The sequence below is a fragment of the Thamnophis elegans genome, chromosome 7 (assembly GCF_009769535.1).
Source record: "Thamnophis elegans isolate rThaEle1 chromosome 7, rThaEle1.pri, whole genome shotgun sequence".
Lineage (NCBI taxonomy): Eukaryota > Metazoa > Chordata > Lepidosauria > Squamata > Colubridae > Thamnophis > Thamnophis elegans.
Window position 1 is genome coordinate 18,194,542 of NC_045547.1, and position 21,609 is coordinate 18,216,150.

At 42.1% G+C, this 21,609-nt stretch overlaps 1 protein-coding gene across 1 annotated transcript in view; it reads right to left on the reverse strand.

The window, feature by feature from the left end:
* The window catches only part of TMTC1 (transmembrane O-mannosyltransferase targeting cadherins 1), a 179,343-nt gene that overhangs the window by 152,261 nt on the left and 5,473 nt on the right, over window positions 1-21,609 (reverse strand). The window contains 1 exon segment of the mRNA XM_032221138.1: window positions 4,692-4,869. Coding sequence (XP_032077029.1) covers window positions 4,692-4,869 — 178 coding nt within the window.

The window sequence follows — 21,609 nt, forward strand, 5'->3', positions numbered from 1 at the left end:
CTTTGAACGGCCATTAAACAAACTGTGGTAGGTCAAGGATTAACTGTAAAGCATGATGTGAAACCTTGAATATTTACCAATGTTAATACAATACAATAGCAGAGTCGGAAGGGACCTTGGAGGTCTTCTAGTCCAACCCCCTGCCTAGGCAGGAAACCTATGCCGTTTCAGACAAATGGCTATCCAACATCTTCTTAAAGACTTCCAGTGTTGGGGCATTCACAACTTCTGGAAGCAAGCTGTCCACTGATTAATTGTTCTAACTATCAGGAAAATTCTCCTCAGTTCTAAGTTGCTTCTCTCCTTGATTAGTTTCCACCCATTGCTTCTTGTTCTGCCCTCAGGTGCTTTGGAGAATAGCTTGACTCCCTCTTCTTTGTGGCAACCCCTGAGATATTGGAAGACTGCTATCATGTCTCCCCTAGTCCTTCTTTCTCTTAAACTAGACATACCCAGTTCCTGCAACCGTTCCTCATATGTTTTAGCCTCCAGTCCCCTAATCATCTTTGTTGCTTTTCTCTGCACTCTTTCTAGAGTCTCCAAATCTTTTCTACATTGTGGTGACCAAAACTGGATGCAGTATTCCAAGTGTTCTTCTTTTTTTTTAAATTTTTTTTTTATTTTAAACACATAAACACATCAACAAAAACAAACACATAACATTAAAAACAACATAGGAACAATAAGTTCCATCGTATGTCATACAACAGTTCCGAGTGTTCTTCTAATGTAATATGTAAATAAATACAGACATGGTTGGATCTCATAAGTGAACCCAGTAATTCTTCTCTATGATACACTTCCCTATAGGGCAGTGTTGGTGAACCTTTTCGGCACTGAATGCCAAAACGGGAGCACGCATGCGCGCAGACGTGTGCCGAAAACCGGAAAAGCATCCACCCGGTGCGCATGTGCATGCTGGGAAGATTATCTTCTGGTTTCCGGCATGCGCATGAGCACTGGCCAGCTGGTCTCCGTGTGTGCATGCTTGCCAGAAACCGTAAGACCAGTTGTTCGGCACATGCTTGCACACCGCGCGGCTGCTCTTCCAGTTTCCAGTGCACTTGAATACCAGCTGGTCAGCATGCCGGAACCCAGAAGAACAATAGGTGATGGCTCACATGCCCATAGAGATGGCTCTTCGTGCCACTCCCAGCACATGCGCCATAGGTTCCCCATCCCGGCTATAGGGGCAGTCAGAAATGCCAACTCTATGTTGGAAGCCCCTCCTCGTCTTACACTCAACGCATGGAAAAGGGGGAGGTCCTAACATACAGGGTGGTGGCCATTTTGATTGGTTTTCTGCAGATGCTTCCCTATGAAAGATAAAGCATTTCCCAGATCATACATAACTGTTCATGACTACACTGACTTGAGAGTTTTGTCAGTGTCCCCCAAAGTGGTGAATTTCTTAACCATTTATTCACTTTATTATAAATTCCCTTAAGTGTCTTGAACGCCAAAGACTTCTTTTGAAACTTGGCTTGTGCTAAAGTTTGTTTGTCTTCCCTCTGGACTCTGTTCATTTTGATTTTTAAAAAATCCAAGTGTGCTGTATTCTCCAACTAACGCTTCTGTAGACTTTCCCCAAATCTAATGATATACACACATAAGCACCCACTTAATCCTATTTAAATAGTGGGAGAATGTAAAAGCTGCTTGATTAATCCCGGGAAGTACTTAGAAAACTCAAGACTTCCTTGTAATGAAAAGTTTGATTTCACCCTCCCAAAAGTACATAATTTTAGGCATTTTAGGGATCCCTCATTCCCAAACCATTACACCATTACAATTAGCCCACATCTGCCACCACAGCATTCCAAACCAAGCACCAGTCAACAGAAATATCAATTAGCCTTTTGCAGTGTTTCATTAACATCTGTGCAAACATCCCTTCTAATTTACAGGAATATCTTCTAATTATCTTCAAAACAGTTAAAGGCAAACTCTAAGTCGGGGCAGAAGAGAGCTAGAAAGTACCAGTAGTCAGATACAAGAAGTTTCTGTTCTCCCAAAAATGCTATAGTAGAATCGTAAGAAGAGATTGGACAGTCTGGAATGGTATAGGTATAATGCCTGAGCAGCGGGTTAGACTACAATACAATACAATAGCAGAGTTGGAAGGGACCTTGGAGGTCTTCTAGTCCAACCCCATAGCTCTCTCTCATCCCAGGATTATATATCAACCTAAAACAGGAGTCCCCAACCTTGGCAACTTTAAGACTGGTGGATTTCATTTCCCAGAATTAAAGTCCCCAAGGTTGGGAACCCCTGGCCTAGAAAACACATTTAGGTTGGTATTCCCAATAGAAGCAATGCATACTGCAACATGTCCAATTGTGTCTTACCTATTGCCTGACTGGAAAAGAAGAGAAACTTTGCAACTCTTGTATTTGTTTTTTAAGGACTGGAGGAAATACTCCTTTAATTTTTTAAAAAAACAAGTGAGGAATCAATACTCAGTTTGTGTTAACAAAAGGAATCGTTAAGTGTATTTACGGTTTGCTAAAAAGGGATACCAAATTTGTGGACACAGCTCAAGTATTTGCTTGAATCACGGATGCCTGCTGTCTAGCTGCAAATTGAAAAACTCTGGATTAATAAGGAGGCAGTCTTCCAACAGATTCTTCGGCTCAACCATCATTGAAATAGATGCATGAATTCACAGCTTCTGGCACGTCAGAAGGGCCTGACAGACAATTTTGGATTAAGTCCCAAAGCGAAACTCCCTCCTAAAAACATGGCAGAATTCCCAGAAATGTATTTGGTTGTTTTGGAATTTGACTTCCCCGCTTTCTTGTCCTCCTTGGATAAAAATAACAAAATCTTAGTAAGGGCTTAGTGTACTAAATAAAACCCTATGTTTTAAATCACTTTGTGATTTAAATATCATCCTCAAAATAAATTCATTACATGGCCGTATGCAAATGTTTCTCTTTTTAAATATTTTTTTAATCTTGCCTTTATAATTATTATAAATAACTCAATGTGGCAAACATAATCCAGCACTTCTTCCTCCTCCTAGTTCCCTCATAACAACAATCCCGTGAGATGGGTTGGGCTGAGGGGGAGTGATTGGCCTAAGGCAATGGTGGGTTCCGGGTGGTATGGCCCGATACGGGTGTACCGGTGGCAGCTGGGAGCAGCAGCTACCATACCAGAATGGTGGCTCGTTGGCCCGCCAATCCGCATTCCTTAGCGCTTTTTGAGGGAAGCGGGCCAATTGCACATGTGCACATAGCATACGGCGCCTGCGCAACCTCCACCAAGCAGCTGGGGCGTCGCAGGGCGGTGGCAGGTGCATGCATGCACAGCACGTGTGCCTGGCCCCGTCTCAGGGTACTCGTTGCAATGGGATCCAGAACCCACCACTGGACCAAGGTCACCCAGCTGACGTTCATGTTCCTTGATTCATTCCTTCAATCATAATATTAACCTATTCTACAGGATCATTGTATATACTACATAGCCTATTCTGAATCCTCTAACAAAATAGGGCTGAGTTAATAGAGATTTGATTTCAGATAAGCTTAAAAATCATTATGTAACTGCTCAGTATGCTTATATTTTGATATAAGCGTGTAGTGCCAAATCATTTTTAAAATTAAGATTTATAAATCCATCTGTGTGAGGAACATTTCCAACATTTTGTATGGTACCTATAATACAGATTATTTTTCCCAAAATAAAACCTAACTAAGGGAGGCCATTTTGGGTAGTTAAAGATTTTCCAAAGCAAATGTGATTCAAGATGACCTGGATGAGATCTAGCTTCAAAATAGGCCTGTTTTATCTGAAATGTTATATCTAGTATACCGTGAGCCATTTCTTCAGATAATTTATTCCCAGAAACCACAAAACCAACTCCTGGGAAAAAGCAAGGTTCAGATACAGCATCACGTGGAAAGTTTCAGAATTTCCAAAACAGTTTATTCCCATGTTACTTAATTTTGCACGTCTTCATTTAAAGTACATTTTAAAAAACACTGTGTGATTATTTTTTAAACTTCTCGTTATTCTTCCATGAAACACTTGGCCTTTTTTATTAACAGTATTGATAGTAAAGATAGTAAATATGTGCTAGTTGTTCCTGACTCTAGGGGGCAATGCTCATCTCCTTTTCAAAGTCGAAGAGCTGAAGTCGTCTCTGTGGTCATGTGGCCGGTATGACTAAACGCTGAAGGCGCACGGAACGCTGTTACCTTCCCATCAAGGGTGGTTCCTATTTTTCTACTTGCATTTTTACATGCTTTCGAACTGCTAGGTTGGCAGAAGCTGGGACAAGTAACGGGAGCTCACTCCGTTACACGGCGCTAGGGATTTGAACCGCTGAACTGCCGGCCTTTCTGATTGACAAGCTCAGTATCTTAGCCACTGAGCCACCCTGTCCCTTATACAATATTGATAGAGGCAGTTAATTAAAATTATTTTCAAAGTGTGGAGGCAAACTGGTATGAAAAAAGTCTCACTGAAATACATAGGATTTATTTCTAAGAAAAGTTGCTCTACATTAGAATGGATCTAAAGTCTTAAGTGCTCTCAAAGATCTATCACAAATATTGAGAAGATATTAAGTTTTTTAATGAAGCCAATATTACACTTATCTTTACAGGAGAGACTATAACTGGGATGATCTAAACTTCCAGGAAACGGGATTGTATTTGTAGCTTAAAGTGATCTTGCATACTTACGGCCTCAGTGTGAATGGGATGGGCAGCAAAAAATAGAGCTGTGACAAAAGCCAGGCCACTATCCTTGAAAACAGTTTTGTCACAAGTATACATCAGCACAAGCGTCACAAGGCAATGCAGGACTACATTCAAGGCATGGAAGTAGAAGGGATTCATCCCAGCCAACAGTATGTTCAACCTGTAAGAAAGCAAAGTCAGAATTGTAATGGATACTGAATGGAAAATGCAGTTCTAGAGAGGACAGAAACTTCCATCTACACACACTCACAACCAGTTCAAATTAACCCACGCAGGGATTCTGTATTCTGCTAAAACCCGTATCTGCTTGTTTGTAACCTTTACTTGGGCAAAACGGTGCATCACAGGACCACAGTTGTTGAATCAATGTACCTCAAATAGGCTAACTTACAGAATGAATCCAAAATCTGGGGCCCATGATTCCCATGGGATTGAAATTTGGCAAAGCTGTGGCTGGTTCAGGGAAGTCAACTGTGGTCATGGGATCATCGCTTCCAATGCCCCCTGCCAGCGTCCTACAGGCGAAGTTAATGGGGAAGCTGGCAGGAAGTAAGAAGTTGCTTCTTTGCCCACTTGTAGTTATTCTGTTTCTCCATTTAGGTTAGGAAATATCTCTAAAACAATGACTTGGTGAGTCATTGGTTTATTGCAAATATTTAGAGATGGGTCACTATATTTACAAATATATGAAATTCCTTTGGTTCATATTTTGATCTGCCTATCGAAGGGTCGTCTAATCAGGCAAGTAGTTGGGTCTAGGTTGAAAATTGTGGGAGATTTGTACAGTCCAAGTCAGTGGTGGTATTCTACTGGCTTGGGCTGGTTTGCCCAAATCCGTAGTGGAAATAATAGCTGGCTCCGCCCACTATGGCATCCCATTTATGCCTTTTTTTTAGGCAAAGCGCATGCACAGAACGCGGAGTGCATGGACAGACGTGGCACACGCACCATTTGCGAACCAATAGGGAAGGTAAGTGATTACTACTCCTGGTGCAAGTTACTGGTTCTCTACCACTAAATCCGTGATGGCGAACCTATGACACGCGTGCCACAGATGCCACACGGTGCCATTCGTCAGCACAAGAGGCGTTGTGCTGGCCAGCTGACTTCGGCCTTCTTTTGAAACAGCTTCTTTTGAGGCCGTTTTTCGCCCACTGAAGGCTTCCTTGAAGCCTCCGGAGCGCGAAAAACTGGCCCTACAGGAAAACCGGAAGTTCAGGGATGGACTTCTGGTTTGCTTGTAGAGTCGTTTTTTTGCCCTCAGGAGCCTTCAGGAGGCTTCCCTGAAGGCTCTGAAGGGCAAAAAACAGCCCTATGAGCAAACTGGAAGTCTGTTCCTGAACTTCCGGCTTGCCCATAGGGCTGGTTTTTTATGTTCCGGAGGCTTCAGGGAAGCTCCTGACGCCTCCAGAGGGGCTCCGGGGGGAGGCTGTTTTCACCCTCCCCAGGCTCCTAGAAAGCCCCTGGAGCCTGAGGAGGATGAAAAATCACACCAAAAGCGGAGGGGGGTTATGGTCATGCATGCATGCGCGCTGGGGGTCATGAGCACGGCATTATGGGTGTGGCATGCCCGTGCACGATCGCCCTGTTCTCCTCCCACTTTTGGCACTTGAGGCAAAAATGTTTAGCCATCACTGTACTACATCATCTCATTCCTTTCTGTATCAATCACTTCTGCCAATCCTCAGCCTGAAATAGAAAGGAGGAGGAAAAGTTATTTCCTTTTCTGTTTACAAGTACTTTTTTCTTGGCTACATGGAACTAATTTTAGCTCCACCCTGGCTAGCAGAGCAACAAATGTTTACAAATGAGCATGATATAATTATGATTTCCCCTGGGATGACTCCTTTGTTTCTGTGGATGAAGCTGAGCGAAGCCAAAGAAGCAGAACATTCAGTTCTGTCGAGAAGTGAGCCCAGCAGCCCATCTCTCTCTGTAGTAGGATCCAGAGGACAGGAGAGGCTCATCAGTTGAAGGAAGAGAGTATGGAATCAAGAGAAAGCATACAGCTTTGGCTTAAAGATTTTGTACCTTGGCCTAAACGTCTGAAGAGCAAGGTGTGTGAGGGAGATCAACAAAAGTCAAGATGGAAGACATGAGTGTTATGATCTAGGTTAAAGAAGGGGCGAGGTTTGTTCACATGGCTGTCAGCTTCTTCGTGAATTTTTGACACTTTCCTGGAGATGCCCCTGCTGACGATTAAGACAAAAAGGGTTGGGATGGAGTAAGGGACATTCAGTTCTTCCCCGAATCTCTGATGTGCTATTGAAATACCAACCCTGTCTGGAAACTCCTTTCCCCAAATCTATCTTTAGTAAATCAATTTGATGCCCTGTTGTATCTTTAATAGTTGCTAACCAGGCAGTACAAGCATAAGCACATGGCTGCGAAATGAAAAGGACAAAATGCGAAAACGGCTAGACTATGATGTTGGAATAAAAATATGGTAGTGACTGCAGAAATTGACAGGAGAGTATTAGTGCCTGAATTAGCACAGTGATATGTGATCTGATTAAAACATTTAGTGTTTATTAAATACATAAATCCAATTGAAGGTGCCACACTGCATGTCCTAATGAACTGTTATTTAGCAGTTTCCCATGGCAGGATTTTTTTTTACTCTCCTCTATTTGAAGATAGCTGCACTGAAGAGCCTAAAAAGACCATGGGACAGAGGAAGGCACTTTGAAAAACAAAGCAAGCACTAAACATCAGCATATTACTCTGTTATCAAGGAAATGGACCATTTGGTTCTCCTGTCCATCAAAGGTTGGACAGCAAGAGAAATAAGAACTCTCTCCCTCAGCAACTCCAAGAAACTAGATTCTAAAAATGAAAGCATCCACCTCTGGATAGTAGTAACAACCTTCAGTATCAGAACACAAAATTTTCACGAAGATTTATTGAAGAAGAAAGGGAATTACTGGTCTTTCCCAGGTTCCGAGAAGATTGAAATATCATGTTAACATTTCCGAAGATGGTTTATTGAACAAATCACAATGATTGGATTCACATTTCACTAAGCTCAAACCAGACAAACTTTATTATGGCGTATTGCAGTGCATTCTGGCTTACTGTTATTTCATCCCTTCGTCCAGGGGTGCAAGTGATGCACAATTTTCTCCACAATATACCATATTTTTCGGAGTACAAGACGCACCTTCCCGCCCCCCAAAAGAGGGTGAAAATCTGGGTGCGTGTTATACACCGAATACAGCACTTTTGGCCTCCTGAAACCCCGCCCCCTTTGCAAAAATGGATGTGCAGAGGCTTTGGGAGGGCTGCAAAGTGCTCCTGGGGGTTGGGGAGGGCAAAAATGAGCAAAAGACAGGCCAGTTTTTGCTCGTTTTTACTCCCCCCCCCAGCCCCCAGGAGCACTCTACAAGCCTCCCAAATCCTATGATGCCCTGGTATTTTTGCAAAAAACGGGCCCATTTTTGCAAAGAACGGGCTGTTTTTTGCTCGTTCCCGCCCCCCCCCAGCCCCCAGGAGCACTTTGCAGGCCTCTCAAACACTCTGCATGCCCCATTTTTCACAAAAAAATGAGATGTGCAGAGGGTTTGGGAGGCCTGCTGAATGCAAAAAAACTTTGTTTTTAATTTACCTCTTCCAAATCTTGGTGCCTCAGATATATCTAGCTTCTTCACTGCCCCTTACCCTAACACACACACACACACTCACTCCTCTGGCTACACGCCGTCGGAGGGATCCTGCCGAGCTTTCGTTCCGGCGAAGCGTTGCAGCTGATCTGTAAAGGCAGACCTGGTGGGTGGAAAGAAAGTGGGGAGAACCTCGAAATGGGGTGGAGGGACACAATACAGTGAGAGAGGGGCAAAGTGAGAACAACGTGCAGTAAGGCCAAAGCAAGGAACGACACCATGGTGACAGGCAACTCAGGGCTGATTTGTATCAAGAAAAGAAATTCAGAAGGTTTATTTTAGTGAATAACAGTGTACATTACCGTAAACACTATACAAGTATTTTAATATTGCAGACTTGCAGTATTATAAGTGATACTGATATTATATAACACTTTTAATTTAGTGGGTGCCTTGAATAAACATAACTTTGAGTTTCAAATAACACTGGTTTCGTTGTTGTCTTGGGTGACATGTGAAAAAAATTCAGGTGCTCAGGCGTGAAAATATGCCACTCAAACACTATATTTTTCTACTCACTGGAAAAAAAAATTAGAGGGAACATTGGTCACCAAGTAGTTGTCTCGTTGAAGGTCAAATCTACTCATAAGTCACCCCTACTTATAAAGCTCATGGACTGACGATAGCTGGCCAGAATTCATCCAAATGTTTTCCATAACTGAGGGTGGTCTTTCATTCCCCTCGGCTTCAGTCCAAATTCTTAAGCACTACAGCACATTGGTTGATATGCGCTCCTACTCTCCAGAGACAGAGAACTCTGCAAGTATAAATAAACGAGACATGACAAGATCAAGGATGGGAATTGCAAGACAGTTCTGGCTCCCAAGGATTTATTTTCAAGCTGTCTTAAAAGGTAGCTCTTTGGAGCCCTATGAGTAAAAAGCAAGAAAAGATAGTTTCGCCCTGAACCTTGTTTAGGTTGCTGAAATGACTGATTTAATCATCTCACTAAGCCACAGTGTGTTCTATCTGGCTTGGGTTTAATATGATTTTTAACAGAGACACTATAATTTAGACAACTTAACTTAACAACTTAAAATGTTATATGAAGCCAGCCAATTATGATTTATGCAACTGACCAAGAATGGCCAGATTTTCTGGGCTAACGGGCATACTTGAGATATTTGATTGACATGCAAAAGATCGCCTTCCTCCTCCCCCATCAAAATATATATATAATAGGGCAACAATAAAGGCTAATTCTTATTTTATTCTATAAGTATCTAAATTTAAATATATTTAATATGATTATATTCCCATCTTTTTGCCACATTAGAAATTAAAATTTTAAGAGGGGGGATGAGGAGGGAAAGGAAGAAAGGGGAAAGCAGAGGAAGTAAGGGTGGGGAATTAAGAGTAGGAGAGAGGGTAAGGAGGAGGAGGAGATGGGAGAAAGAGAGGGGAAGAAGAAAGGAGGAAGGACAGGAAGAAAAAAGAAGGCAGGGAAGGGAGGTTGAGAAGATAGAAGGAGCAAGGTTGTTGCAAAATATGATGGAGGCACGGGGTGGCAAGAAAGTGACCCAAAATATATTGTATATACTGTATTTGTAAAAATAATTATAGAGATTAATGATGAATAGACAAAGGTTAAATAGCAATTATAAGAATGTATATTTGTGAATGAATTTGAAAGGGAAAAATAAAAAAATATTAAGAAAAAGAAATTAAATTTTTAAGACTTTAAAGGGCAGCTTACAGCATTTGGAACTCAGTGTGAACATCTCTGAAATAAATCATTGCTAAACAAACTGGACTTAGTACACAGCCAATGTCAACTTGCATCTGACTGCAGATTAGCAAAACAACTGAAACAAAACAGTGGCTTAATATTTACATGATCTTCCTGATTAAAGAACCTCCAGCTGTAGAGCAACTTTAAAAAAAAAAACTACCTAGATCTATTCACTAAAGAATTCAGAAGAGAACTCCAGTTCTGAATTACAGGCACTGAAATTCTGTGCATCTGAAGGTCAATTGCTTGGGAAAATCTTTTTGAATATAGGAAGTCCTTGACTTACGACTACAAATAGGACCAGAATTTCGGGAGGTAAGTCATGAAGGTTGCAAGTCAAGGCTCTCACATGACCAGACCTGATTTTATGACCATATAATAAGTGCAACACATTCTCCTAAATAAATGAGAGATTTTGGCAGAAACCAGCAAAACGACAACAAAACCCAGCAAAATAAATTGTGGTCATGTGCAGAGGTGGCATTCAGCAGGTTTTGACTGGAGAACCGGTAGCAGAAATTTTAGTAGTTCGGAGAACCGGTAAATATAACCTCTGACTCAGTGGTGGGATTCCGCCAGTTCGCACCTATTCGGGAGAACTGGTTGTTAACTTTTTAAGCAGTTTGGAGAACCGGTTGTTGGAAAAAAATCTCCTTTTGTTTCTTTCCACTTTACAGGGCTAATCCTGTAAGGAAGGCAGGAAGGAAACATTTTGGTGTTGTTTCTAGCCTAATCTTTATTGCCCTGCTTAGAGAAACTGCCTCTCCCGTTAACCCTTATTACATTGTAACTGCTAAGACGAAGCACCCATTGACATGAGTGACTTTGAGTTGGCCATGGCCACCCAGTCACATGACCACTGAGCCACGTCCACCCAGCCGTTCATTAGGGCAGAGAACCGGTTGTTAAATTATTTGAATCCCACCACTGCTCTGACTGGCTCTGGCCTAATCTATTCTCCGCCTCCCGAGTCCCAGCTGATCGAGAGGAAATGGGGATTTTGCAGTAACCTTCCCCTGCCACACCCACCAAGCCATGCCACGCCCACAGAATCGGTAGTGAAAAAAATTGAATCCCACCACTGGTGATGCGACTACTGAATACTGCAACCAGTCATAAATGTGAAGATTGCCAAACACCTGGGATGTGATACTGTGACCCACAGGGAGGGTTCTGCAATACTTTACGTGAGGCCATAAAACGCCCCATCTGAAGCTGTTGAAACTCTTAAGCATTGCTAAACAACCAGTCATAAGTGGAGGATTACCTGCAGAGTAGTCCCAAAAAGAATGAAAGAATAAAATCAATATATGGCTTCCATTACCACAGAAATGAATTATATCTTTATTATTCTTGTCAGGTATCCTCAGAACTGTTGGGAAGAACAGGAGTCTTTGCATAGGGAAATAAGTTCAAAAACAATAGAAATTGTTAATAGGCCAGTTATTCAATCAGTCTTTTTCAACTTCACAATTCTAGTATTCTGTGGATCCCGCTATTGAATTATTACACAAACAAGGGGCACTTTGAAAGTCTTGCTGCACACCATTTGCTGCCCTAGATGAGATCAAGTTTCATCTCAAAAGTCAAAAGGGAAATTACCATATTTTCCGGAGTATAAGACACACTGGAGTATAAAACAGACCAAGGTTTTGAAGAGGCAAATTTAAAAAAAAAAAAAGATTTTTTGCACTCTCCAAATCTACCCCCCCCCCCAAAATGAGCAGAAAATGGCCAGTTTTTTGCAAAAACGGGCCCGATTTTTGTAAAAAAAATTACATGCATAGCTTCTAGGAGGCTTATGGAGGGCTGGTGGGGGCGACAGTGTTGAGGCATCAGGACAGATTCTCAAAAGCAAACCAGTGGTGGATCTATTTTACTGAAGTACTAGTTAAACCATATTTTAACAGGTTGTAAGAGAACATGCCATGTGAAACTCTGTCAAAAGCTTTGCTGAAATCAAATTAAATTTTATCCACCCACTCCACTTGTCCATCACAGTTGTACCCTTCTCAAACAAGGTGTGGCAATTTGGCTAATTTATTATCTCCTCTCACATCTTTCCAGGTGTTGATAAGTTCACTGTTGGGTAATTAGAGGGATCTTTCATTCTCTTTCTTGAAGAAGAGATTCATTTTTGCTTTTCTCCTGTTTTGACACTCCCCCGCTTCACCAGGACTTCTCAAAGATAACCAACAGAGGGTTAAGGTTTGTCCTAAAAATATATACCTGGACATAAATTGGGTGTCTAATTGGGTATTCTATTGCATAGAATGATGGGAGGTAATTGATACAAGGTTTTAAATTAAACTAATAAGAAATGGATCCTATTTGCATTTGAATGTAAAGGCTCCAAGTCAAGTTTAGCGCCTGACAACTACATGGACGTATCCAGCAACCAGAGGAAGTATCTTGGCATTGCCTTCTTCTGGGATGATTTTCAATTTTCCAACTAATCCACAGCTCTGGCATTTTCTATTGGTTTCTCATCCAAGTACTAACCAGGTCCAATCCTGCCTAGTCCAGCCAGGAGCTGTTTCCATGCTGTTTCTGCAAAATCTGAATGAAATCTGTCTCTCCTGGCACTTAATGAAAAAGGCTCTTAATTCCTGCTATGCTCGGAAATAATGTGATGGATGTGGTGAATAACGTGAGAAGATAGAGAATTGCAGCTAAACAAAATGCTCTTCCAAAATGCTATTGTTTTGGACTATCTCAGTACTCATCATTAACTGGTTCCGGGAAGCACAATGAATACCAAAAGCAATGAATACTAAACAATTTTTTTCCCATAAGAAATAATCTAGTGAGCCACAAGGCAGCCAACATCAACAAGTTCTAGCTTGTGCGTTGAGTACCAAACAAACAATGAGTACCGGGACAAAATTTTCACGTCAAAATGTGTTGAGTACCAAATTCAATGAATTTCAAAGCAGTTGAGCACCAAGGACAATTGTAATTAAATCTGATTTACCTGACAGAACTACTATCAGAACTCATAACCTCTGTCACCCTCACCAGGTAGACTACACAGAAAATAGGACTGCCTAAGTTAACTCTATTATAAAGCTGCATTGACAAAATCTTGGAAATCTGAAAAATACACAAACATAGACACTAATTTCCTTTACAATCTTTTTATTTCATTTTCTTTTCTGGGAATGATGCAGAAATCAATCTTTTTCTTTTAATTTTCAAATGAGGAAGTAAAGAGGAACTACTAAAAGAAACTCAATCCAAAATTGCTAAATAGGCTGGATCGCACAAAACGATGGCTCATTTGTTTATTCAATTAGCACTACTGTCTTGGTTCAAAATTATCGCCATAATATTAAAGCCCCGCGTCTCCTAGTTGTGTTTTAGTGGAAGAAAGAAAGGGAACAGAGGAAAATGGTGGGGGATACTTCACACTGGACAAAAATAAAATGATTGAGGAAGATGGTCTGGGTCTTGGAAGAATCATACATTTAAGGCAATTCTCACATCCTTTAAGAAGACATCAGTTTGCCATGTATTTTGCAGAGAACCAACAATATTCACTGGGACCAGGGGTGGGTTTCATCCAGTTCGCGGCGGTCCCTGCGAACCGGTTGGTCGCCGAACCTGGAAGTAAGTAACTTCCGGGAACGGCGAAGGGCGTGCCCGCCTGCCCGCGGTCCTTACCCGGTTTTGACAAGTTCTGCGCTTCCACGCATGCGCAGGATGCATACAGCGCCTGCGCGGTCGTCCAGGAGCAGCTGGAGCGTCACGCAGACGCTAGTACGCATGCGTGCACCGCGCGCGTGCACGAGGACGCCGCCGGCCCTGTTCCAACCGAACCGGTTGGAACGGGGCGAGAAACCCACCCTTGACTGGGACCCATGTAAGGAACTTGATCTGAAAGTTTTAGCAACCTGGCTTCATAAGAGACACAGGAGAACGTGAAAAGGAGCAAATGGATGGAGTGCTGAAAAACCTGCTAAGAATCAAAACAAACCAAAGAAGAAGCTAGGAAAGAAATCAAGAGGCACAATAGACAGCCCACGAAATTGCACTTTAAATTCAGTTAAGATAAAGGAAAATAGGAAATGAGTTTCAGTGAAATTAATGGCGCTTCCTTCCTAATTAAGATTGCAAACTTTAGACTGCATTCAGATGAGTATTCTATTTATATCCCAACAACTGATACTGCGACACGGTGTTCTGTGGAAGCTCTTGTCACACAGTGACGTATTTTAGGGGGAAAAAACATTTCTTATTCCAGAAAACTTCCTGGGGATAAGATGGTCACAGTGCAAATGAGTTGCCAAATAGCCAATCAGAAACAGAGAACTCCAATCTCTTGCTATTAGCTTTTCTGACCTAAGATTTTTTGTGGTATCTTTCTTGCTTTTTATTGTACACAGTGAACCTTGGTACAAATGGCCAGTCAGGTTCTTGTTGCCCAGATGTTATCCTGGTGGTGCTGAAACTACAGAAAGACGTCTCAATGTGCACATCATGTATTTTTTTAAAAAACAGCATGCTTTTTTTGGCAGGATGAAGAAGTCTGATGAGATGCCAAAAATAGAAATCCAATTCTCCTTTAAAGAAAGAGAAATAGTAATTAGTACATGGTGTAGGGGAAAAAATAATAGCCTTCCTTCTCCTGCCAACAAATAAAATAAACAGTCAGTTCCCTAGGCATAAGAAAAAATAAATCAGAGAAATGAAAAATTCCAGTTAAATCTCCCACTCCCTTTTTCTCTCTATGTCTCTTTCTCTCCCTCTTTCTTTCTCTCTCACATTCACATGCACAAACACACACACACAGAGTCCTCAACTTACAACTGAGCCCCAAATATTTCTTGCTAAGCAAGACTGTTGTTAAGTGAATTTTGTTCCTTTTTACAACCTCTCTTTCCACAGTTGTTAGGTTAATAACACAGTTGTAAAGTGAATGTGCCTTCCCTGTTGATTTTACTTATCAGAAAGTCACAAAAGGTGAGCCCTTGGGCACCGTAATCATCATAAATACATACCAGTTGCCAAGCGTGCAAATTTCCATCATGTAACCATAGGAATACTACAACAGTTGTTAAGTGTGAAAAATAGTCATGGCACCTTTTTCAGCGCTGTTTTAACTTTGAATGGCCACTAAACAAATGGTTGTAACCTGAGGACTACCTGTATCTGCCTCCCCTTTATTCTTCTATGCGTTCTTGACACAGTTGCTAATTACTGGTAAAGTTCTAGTCCTGTTAACAAATGAATTCAAGAGGCATGATCAATTAACTGCAAGAACACCAATATAGCCTCCCTTCTTCAATAAATCTGAAGACTGTACCACCAACTGTGGATTGATGACAGACACCATCATATTCCAGAAGCCAAGGATTATGCCCCTCACTGCCCCTCTGAGAAGTACCAATTATTAGAGCCACCATTTTAATTTTCTCATGTCTACTGCTGTCCTGGAGAACTGTGGGAAATGTAAGATAGGGTTTAAATCAGGAGTCCACAACCCCCGGTCCATGGACTTGCACCAGTCTGGGGGATGCCAGAAACCATGTCGTGCAACCAAGTGAAGCGCCATCCACGGGATGCAGGCAGCACATGAAATCATGCTCCCTCTGGTCCGTGGAAAAATATCTCTCCACGGAACTGGTCCCTGGTGCCCAAAAGGTTGGGGGCCAGTGGTTTAAACGATCAGCCTCTTTAGAAAACATCCTTTCCAACTGAGTTTTAAGGAAACAAGGGTAATGTTATTAACACGACTAAGTGGGTCCAGAGGTATTTCCTCTACTCACAATAGAATTCCCTATGCTACCAGGCTTGAAATTTTGAGCCTGGGCAATCTGGAACTGCACTGCCTGAAGTCCGATCTAAGCATAATACACAAAATTCTCTGCTACATCTTGCCTGTCAATGACTTCTTCGGCTTCAACCGCAATAATACATGGGCAAACAATCAATACAAACTCAAGGTAAACTGCTCCAAACTCGATTGCAGAAATTACGACTTCAGCAACAGAATGGTCAATGCCTGGAATGCTCTACCCGACTCCGTTGTTACAGCTTCAACCTCTAACTGTCTACTGTGGACCTCACCCCATAAGAGGTCCATAAAGGGGGCGTGCATAAGCGCACCAGCGTGCCTACCGTCCCTGTCTTACTGTCCCCATTTATCTGTATTTACTTCCTTTGTTCATGTTTATGTTCCTACCTATACTTGTTATCTTGTACATGTTTGGCAAACAAATAAATAAATAAATAAATGTTAACCTGAACATTTAGTCCTTAGATTTTTAGCTGAAAACCAAAAAAAACTGAAGGTAGTGATTACTTGGGCTCAGGAATAAATAAAAATGGGCACTGCAGTGAATAATTAAAAGAAATTAATCCTAGGAATAAAGGTAATACCAAACATAAACAGAATTATGAAAGGTAAGGATATCTCAATGACAAAAAAAACAAAAGATTTGTTAAAGCAATAGTTCTTCCAGTGGTAATGTTTGATGGTAATACCCAAAACAGCAGGAGAAACAAGATAAATATCTTTGAATATATAATTAATGCATACACAATTATTTAAATAAAACCCAGGTGGCACAGTGAGTGGAATGCAGTATTGCAGGCTGACTCTGCCCACAGCCAGGAGTTTGAGGTAGACTAAGCCTTCCATCCTTCCAAGGTCAGTAAAATGAGAATCCAGATTGTTGGGGGCAATAGGCTGACATTGTAAACTGCCCAAACAGTACTGTAAGGATTATGGGGTGATATCAGGGGTGGGTTTCAGGCAGTTCGCGGCAGTCCCCACGAACCGGTTGGTCGGCGAACCTGGAAGTAAGTAACTTCCGGGAACGCCGAAGGATCCACCCGCCCGCCCGCGTTTCTTACCCTGTTTTGACGAGTTCTGCGCTTCCACGCATGCGCAGAACGCATACAGCGCCTGCGCGATCCTCTAGGAGCAGCTGGAGCATTGCACAGGTGCTAGTACGCATGCGTGCACTGCGCGCATGCACGAGGACGCCGCCGGCCCCGTTCCAGCCGAACCGGTTGGAACGGGGCGAGAAACCCACCCCTGGGTGATATATAAGTTAGGGGTGTCAAACTCAAGGCCTGTGAGTCGAGAGCCGAGGTGGCGCAGTGGTTAAATGCAGCACTGCAGGCTACTGCTAGATCAGCAGTTCAGCGGTTCAAATCTCACCGGCTCAGGGTTGACTCAGCCTTCCATCCTTCCGAAGTGGGTAAAATGAGGACCCGGATTGTTGGGGGCAATATGCTGACTCTCTGTAAACCGCTTAGAGAGGGCTGAAAGCCCTATGAAGCGGTATATAAGTCTACTGCTATTGCTGTGAGGTGTTTAGATCTGGCCCACAGGGATGCCTCAGGAACAGTGAAGGACTTGCGGTGTCTCTGCCAGCAAAAACGGAGGTTGGGAGGGCTGCGTGGCGCTTCCAACACAAGTGATGTTGAGCTGGCCACACCCACCCTGCACATACACACACACACACACACAAAGGTCAAACACACCCCTGATGCAGTCCTCAATGAAATCAAGTTTGACACTCCTGGTCTACGTGCTATTGCTAATGCTAAAAACCAGAAACCTCCGCAGGTAGTCACAATGATACCAACACAATGATAGCATCACAATGCACTTCTTCCTACTTGCTTTGTGATGTCACATCCAGATATGTAAGGGGTGAAGTTTGGGTCATGATGTCATGAGTCACATTTTACTCCATGAATGCCTGTGGCCAGGGCTGGATTTAGATGAAAAGAGGCCCTAGGCTATTCCACTTATGAGGCCCTTTCACCTCCCATTTTTAAGTTTGTAAATTACATGAGAGACAATAAAATACATCATTACTGTGATATATATCAATATATATCAATATATATAGCTGGCCTCCCGACGGAGGGCAGCTCTGCTCTGCGGCAAAGGCAGCGAGGCCAGCCGCCTCCCCTGCTGCGCTCAGCTGCCCGGCTCGACCCCCTCGCTCTCACCTGCCTGGCCGCTGGTGGGCTCCGCGTCGACGGGGCGGCTACTGGGAGTGGCCGCGCCTCTCGCCCGACCGCCGGTGCCAGGAACGTGGGCAGGCTCCCCAACTGCCACAATCTTAACCAATACATTTTTATGTTTGTTTATTAGTCATATGCGTAGAAGTTCTCCTTATTTTTGGTTCAGTGTTTTAGTGTTCACTGTTTTTAGAATAATGTAATTTTAATTTTGCTAACAATTTGAATGTAGGCCCCTCTTGATCTTGAGGCCCTAGGCTGAAGCCTAGTTAGCCTATAGGAAAATCTGGCACTGCCTGTGGCTAAAACTCTACATCTGATTTTACTCTTATTGTGCATTTATCAAAAAGTGTGACAAAAGCAGCAATCTGCCATTGGATACGCTTGTCCAAAAGACAAAATGAGAGATGTATTAAACCAGAGAATCTGAATCCTAACCATCAAAGACAAATGTACAAACTCTCTGGGATACCAATGGGACAAAAGTAAAGCCATAGATTAGAATTCAACATCAGTACAAATTGTCCATGCATTAAACCAGCTGCCTCCAATCTGATCCCCTTTAAATCTATTGGATCCCAATTTCCCATAATCCTCAGCCTTTATGTTGACTGAAGGTTATAAGAATCTTGAGAAGAACAGATTGAGGAAATCTACTTAAGAAAAAGAATGAATGGGACAGGTCAAAGAAGAAGATGACAAGTTTTTGATTTTGTGAAACCCTATCATTAGCAAACTTGTATGATTACAATTTTCCCAGATCATGACAACAAATGATCTAGGTTAAACCTATGCAAACATCCAGTAAACTCACATCAAATTATCAAATTCACGAACGAAAAAAAATTCAATGTAGAGAAAAGCAAAGTCTTACACTAAGGCAAGAATAACCAAAAGTACACATATAGATTGGGAGAAATCAGGCTTAATAGCAGTAATTGTGAGAGGGATCTTGGAGTCTTAGTGTACAACCAATTAAATAAGAACCAGTAGTTTGCAGCGGCAACCTAAAAAGCCATTGCATTCCTAAATTGCATTAAGAGAGAGGTTCAATCAAGATTATGTGAGGTATTAATACCACTCTATAAAGCCTTAGTAAGACCACACCTAGATCACCGCATCCAATTTTGGTCACCACACTATAAAAAAAAAATGTTGAGTTTCTAGAATGAGTATAGAAAAGAGCAACCAAGATAATTAGGGGACTGGAAGCTAAAACATAAGAATGATTGCAGGAATTGGTTACGTCTAGTCTAGTGAAAATAAGGACTAGGGGTGACACAATAACTGGTTCCAATACTTGAGGGGCTGCAACAAGGAAGACAGGATCAATATATTCTCCAAATCATCTGAAGGCAGAACAAGAAGCAATGGATGGAAACTGCTGGAGATTCAACCTAGAAATGTGAGAACAATGAACCAATGGAACTGCTTGCCTTCAGAAGTTATAGGAGCTTCACCACTGGAAGCTTTCAAGAAAAGATTGAACTGCCATCTGTCAGAAATGGTGTAGGGTCTCCTGCTTGGGGGGGTGGACTAGATGACCTACAAGGTCCCTTCCAACTGTTACTCTGTTAACGTTAAAGGTCCCAGAACTCAATAACTTTGTCTAGTAATTCAAAAAGAAAGGTAACCAGCTAGCTTAGATACCAGCTTCTAAACCCATTTGTCTGCTCACAATTGAACCATGAAATATATAGCAAGTGGTCTAAGACAGTGGTCTCCAACCTTGGCAACTTTAAGACTTGTGGACTTCAACTCCCAGAGTTCCTCAACTGGCTGAGGAACTCTGGGAGTTGAAGTCCACAGGTCTTAAAGTTGCCAAGGTTGGAGACCACTGGTCTAAGAGACAAGAACAGTCACCTATACAACATTTGTGAAAATATGATTGTAGAGCCAAAGTATCTCCCTTTCTTCTAACAAGTGAACCCATCTGTACCTGAGAGAAGATACTGATGGGGAAAAAAACTAAGTGAGCTCAAAATGCATAGGCTGAAACTGAAGTAGAGACAAAGCCATGTTGATTGAAGGACTCATATCCGTCTCAACGATAATCTAGTGAATGCAACCTTTACCTGCACTTTTACAAAATGATTTTACTAGCCCTGCCTATTGCTGCCCAAGGTAGAGTAGGCTTTCTATCTGCCACCAGAGAGCAAACTGCTACTCTGCAGCTGATTCTGCATGAAGCTATCACTATGTCCAAAATACACTCACAACAACAGGAGTTGTGAGTCCAGGAAGACCCCATGAATATGTACCGGGTCCATCTGGGGCAGTGCAATGCCATCCAGAACCAAAGATGCTAAATCCCCAGATATAGTAGAGTACCCACAGCCACATTTGCTGCGTGTAAAAACCCTTCCTTCTCTCAACCTTGGATCTCCCCGCACTGAGTTTCAGTGTATGATCTCCAGCTCTGACCTACCCTGTAAAAAGAACAACTTCTCTCATTATTTATGCCATGCATTCACTTACACACCACTATCTCTCCTTCGCTTCCCCTTTGTAACAAACTACAGAGCTCCAACTGCTGTATTCTTTTCCTTATAGGATAGTCCCCTAATCATCTTGGTTGAGCGCTGTATTTTTTTAGCTCTCTACTATCCTTTTTTAGAGCAGTGGTTCTCATCCTTCCCAATGCCGCGACCCTTTAATACAGTGCCTTATGTTGTGGTGACCCCCAACCATAAAATTATTTTCATTGCTACTTCATAACTGTAATTTTGCTACTGTTGTGAATCGCAATGTAAATATCTGATATGCGGGATGTATTTTCACAATTACAAATTGAACATAATTAAAGCATAGTGATTAATCACAAAAACAATATGCAACTATATATTGTGAAATATTTATTTCTAATTACAAATAAATGAAATTTTGTCTTGAAGCATGGGTAACAGTCTTAATATAACAATAGTAAACTACATTGCTACATTTTGCGACAGTATGCGCAATGTGAAATAGCAGAACATTGATCGGCGCATCCAACTCGTTGCACAGTTGCACAAAATGTGGTGAAACTCACTAAACGACGCTCTTGCTTAGCAACCAAAATTTTTGGCTCAATTATGGTCATAAGTTCTCTTTCTTTTTCTTTCTTTTTTTCTTTCATCTCTCCCACTTTTTCTTCCCTCCTTTCTCTTTCTCTTTCTCTCTTTCTGTCTGTCTCTCTCTCTGTGGCTCTTTTGTCTCTCTCTCTCCCTCCTTCCCTCTCTGTCTTTATCCGTCATTCTCTCTGTTTGTCTGTCTGTCTCTCTCTCTCTCTGTATCACTCTCTCTCTCTCCTCCCTCCCCCCATCTCTGTCACTCTGTGGGTATGTGTGTTTCTCACTCTGTGTGTGTCTGTGTGTCTCTCTCTGCCTGTCTCTCTGTCTGTCTCTGTCTCTCTCCCTCTCTCCCTCTCTCTGTGTGTGTGTCTCTTTCTCTGTCACTCTGTGTGTGTGTGTGTGTGTCTGTCTCTCACTCACTTAATCACTCACTCTGTGTGTGTGTGTGTCTGTGTGTGTGTGTGTGTGTGTCT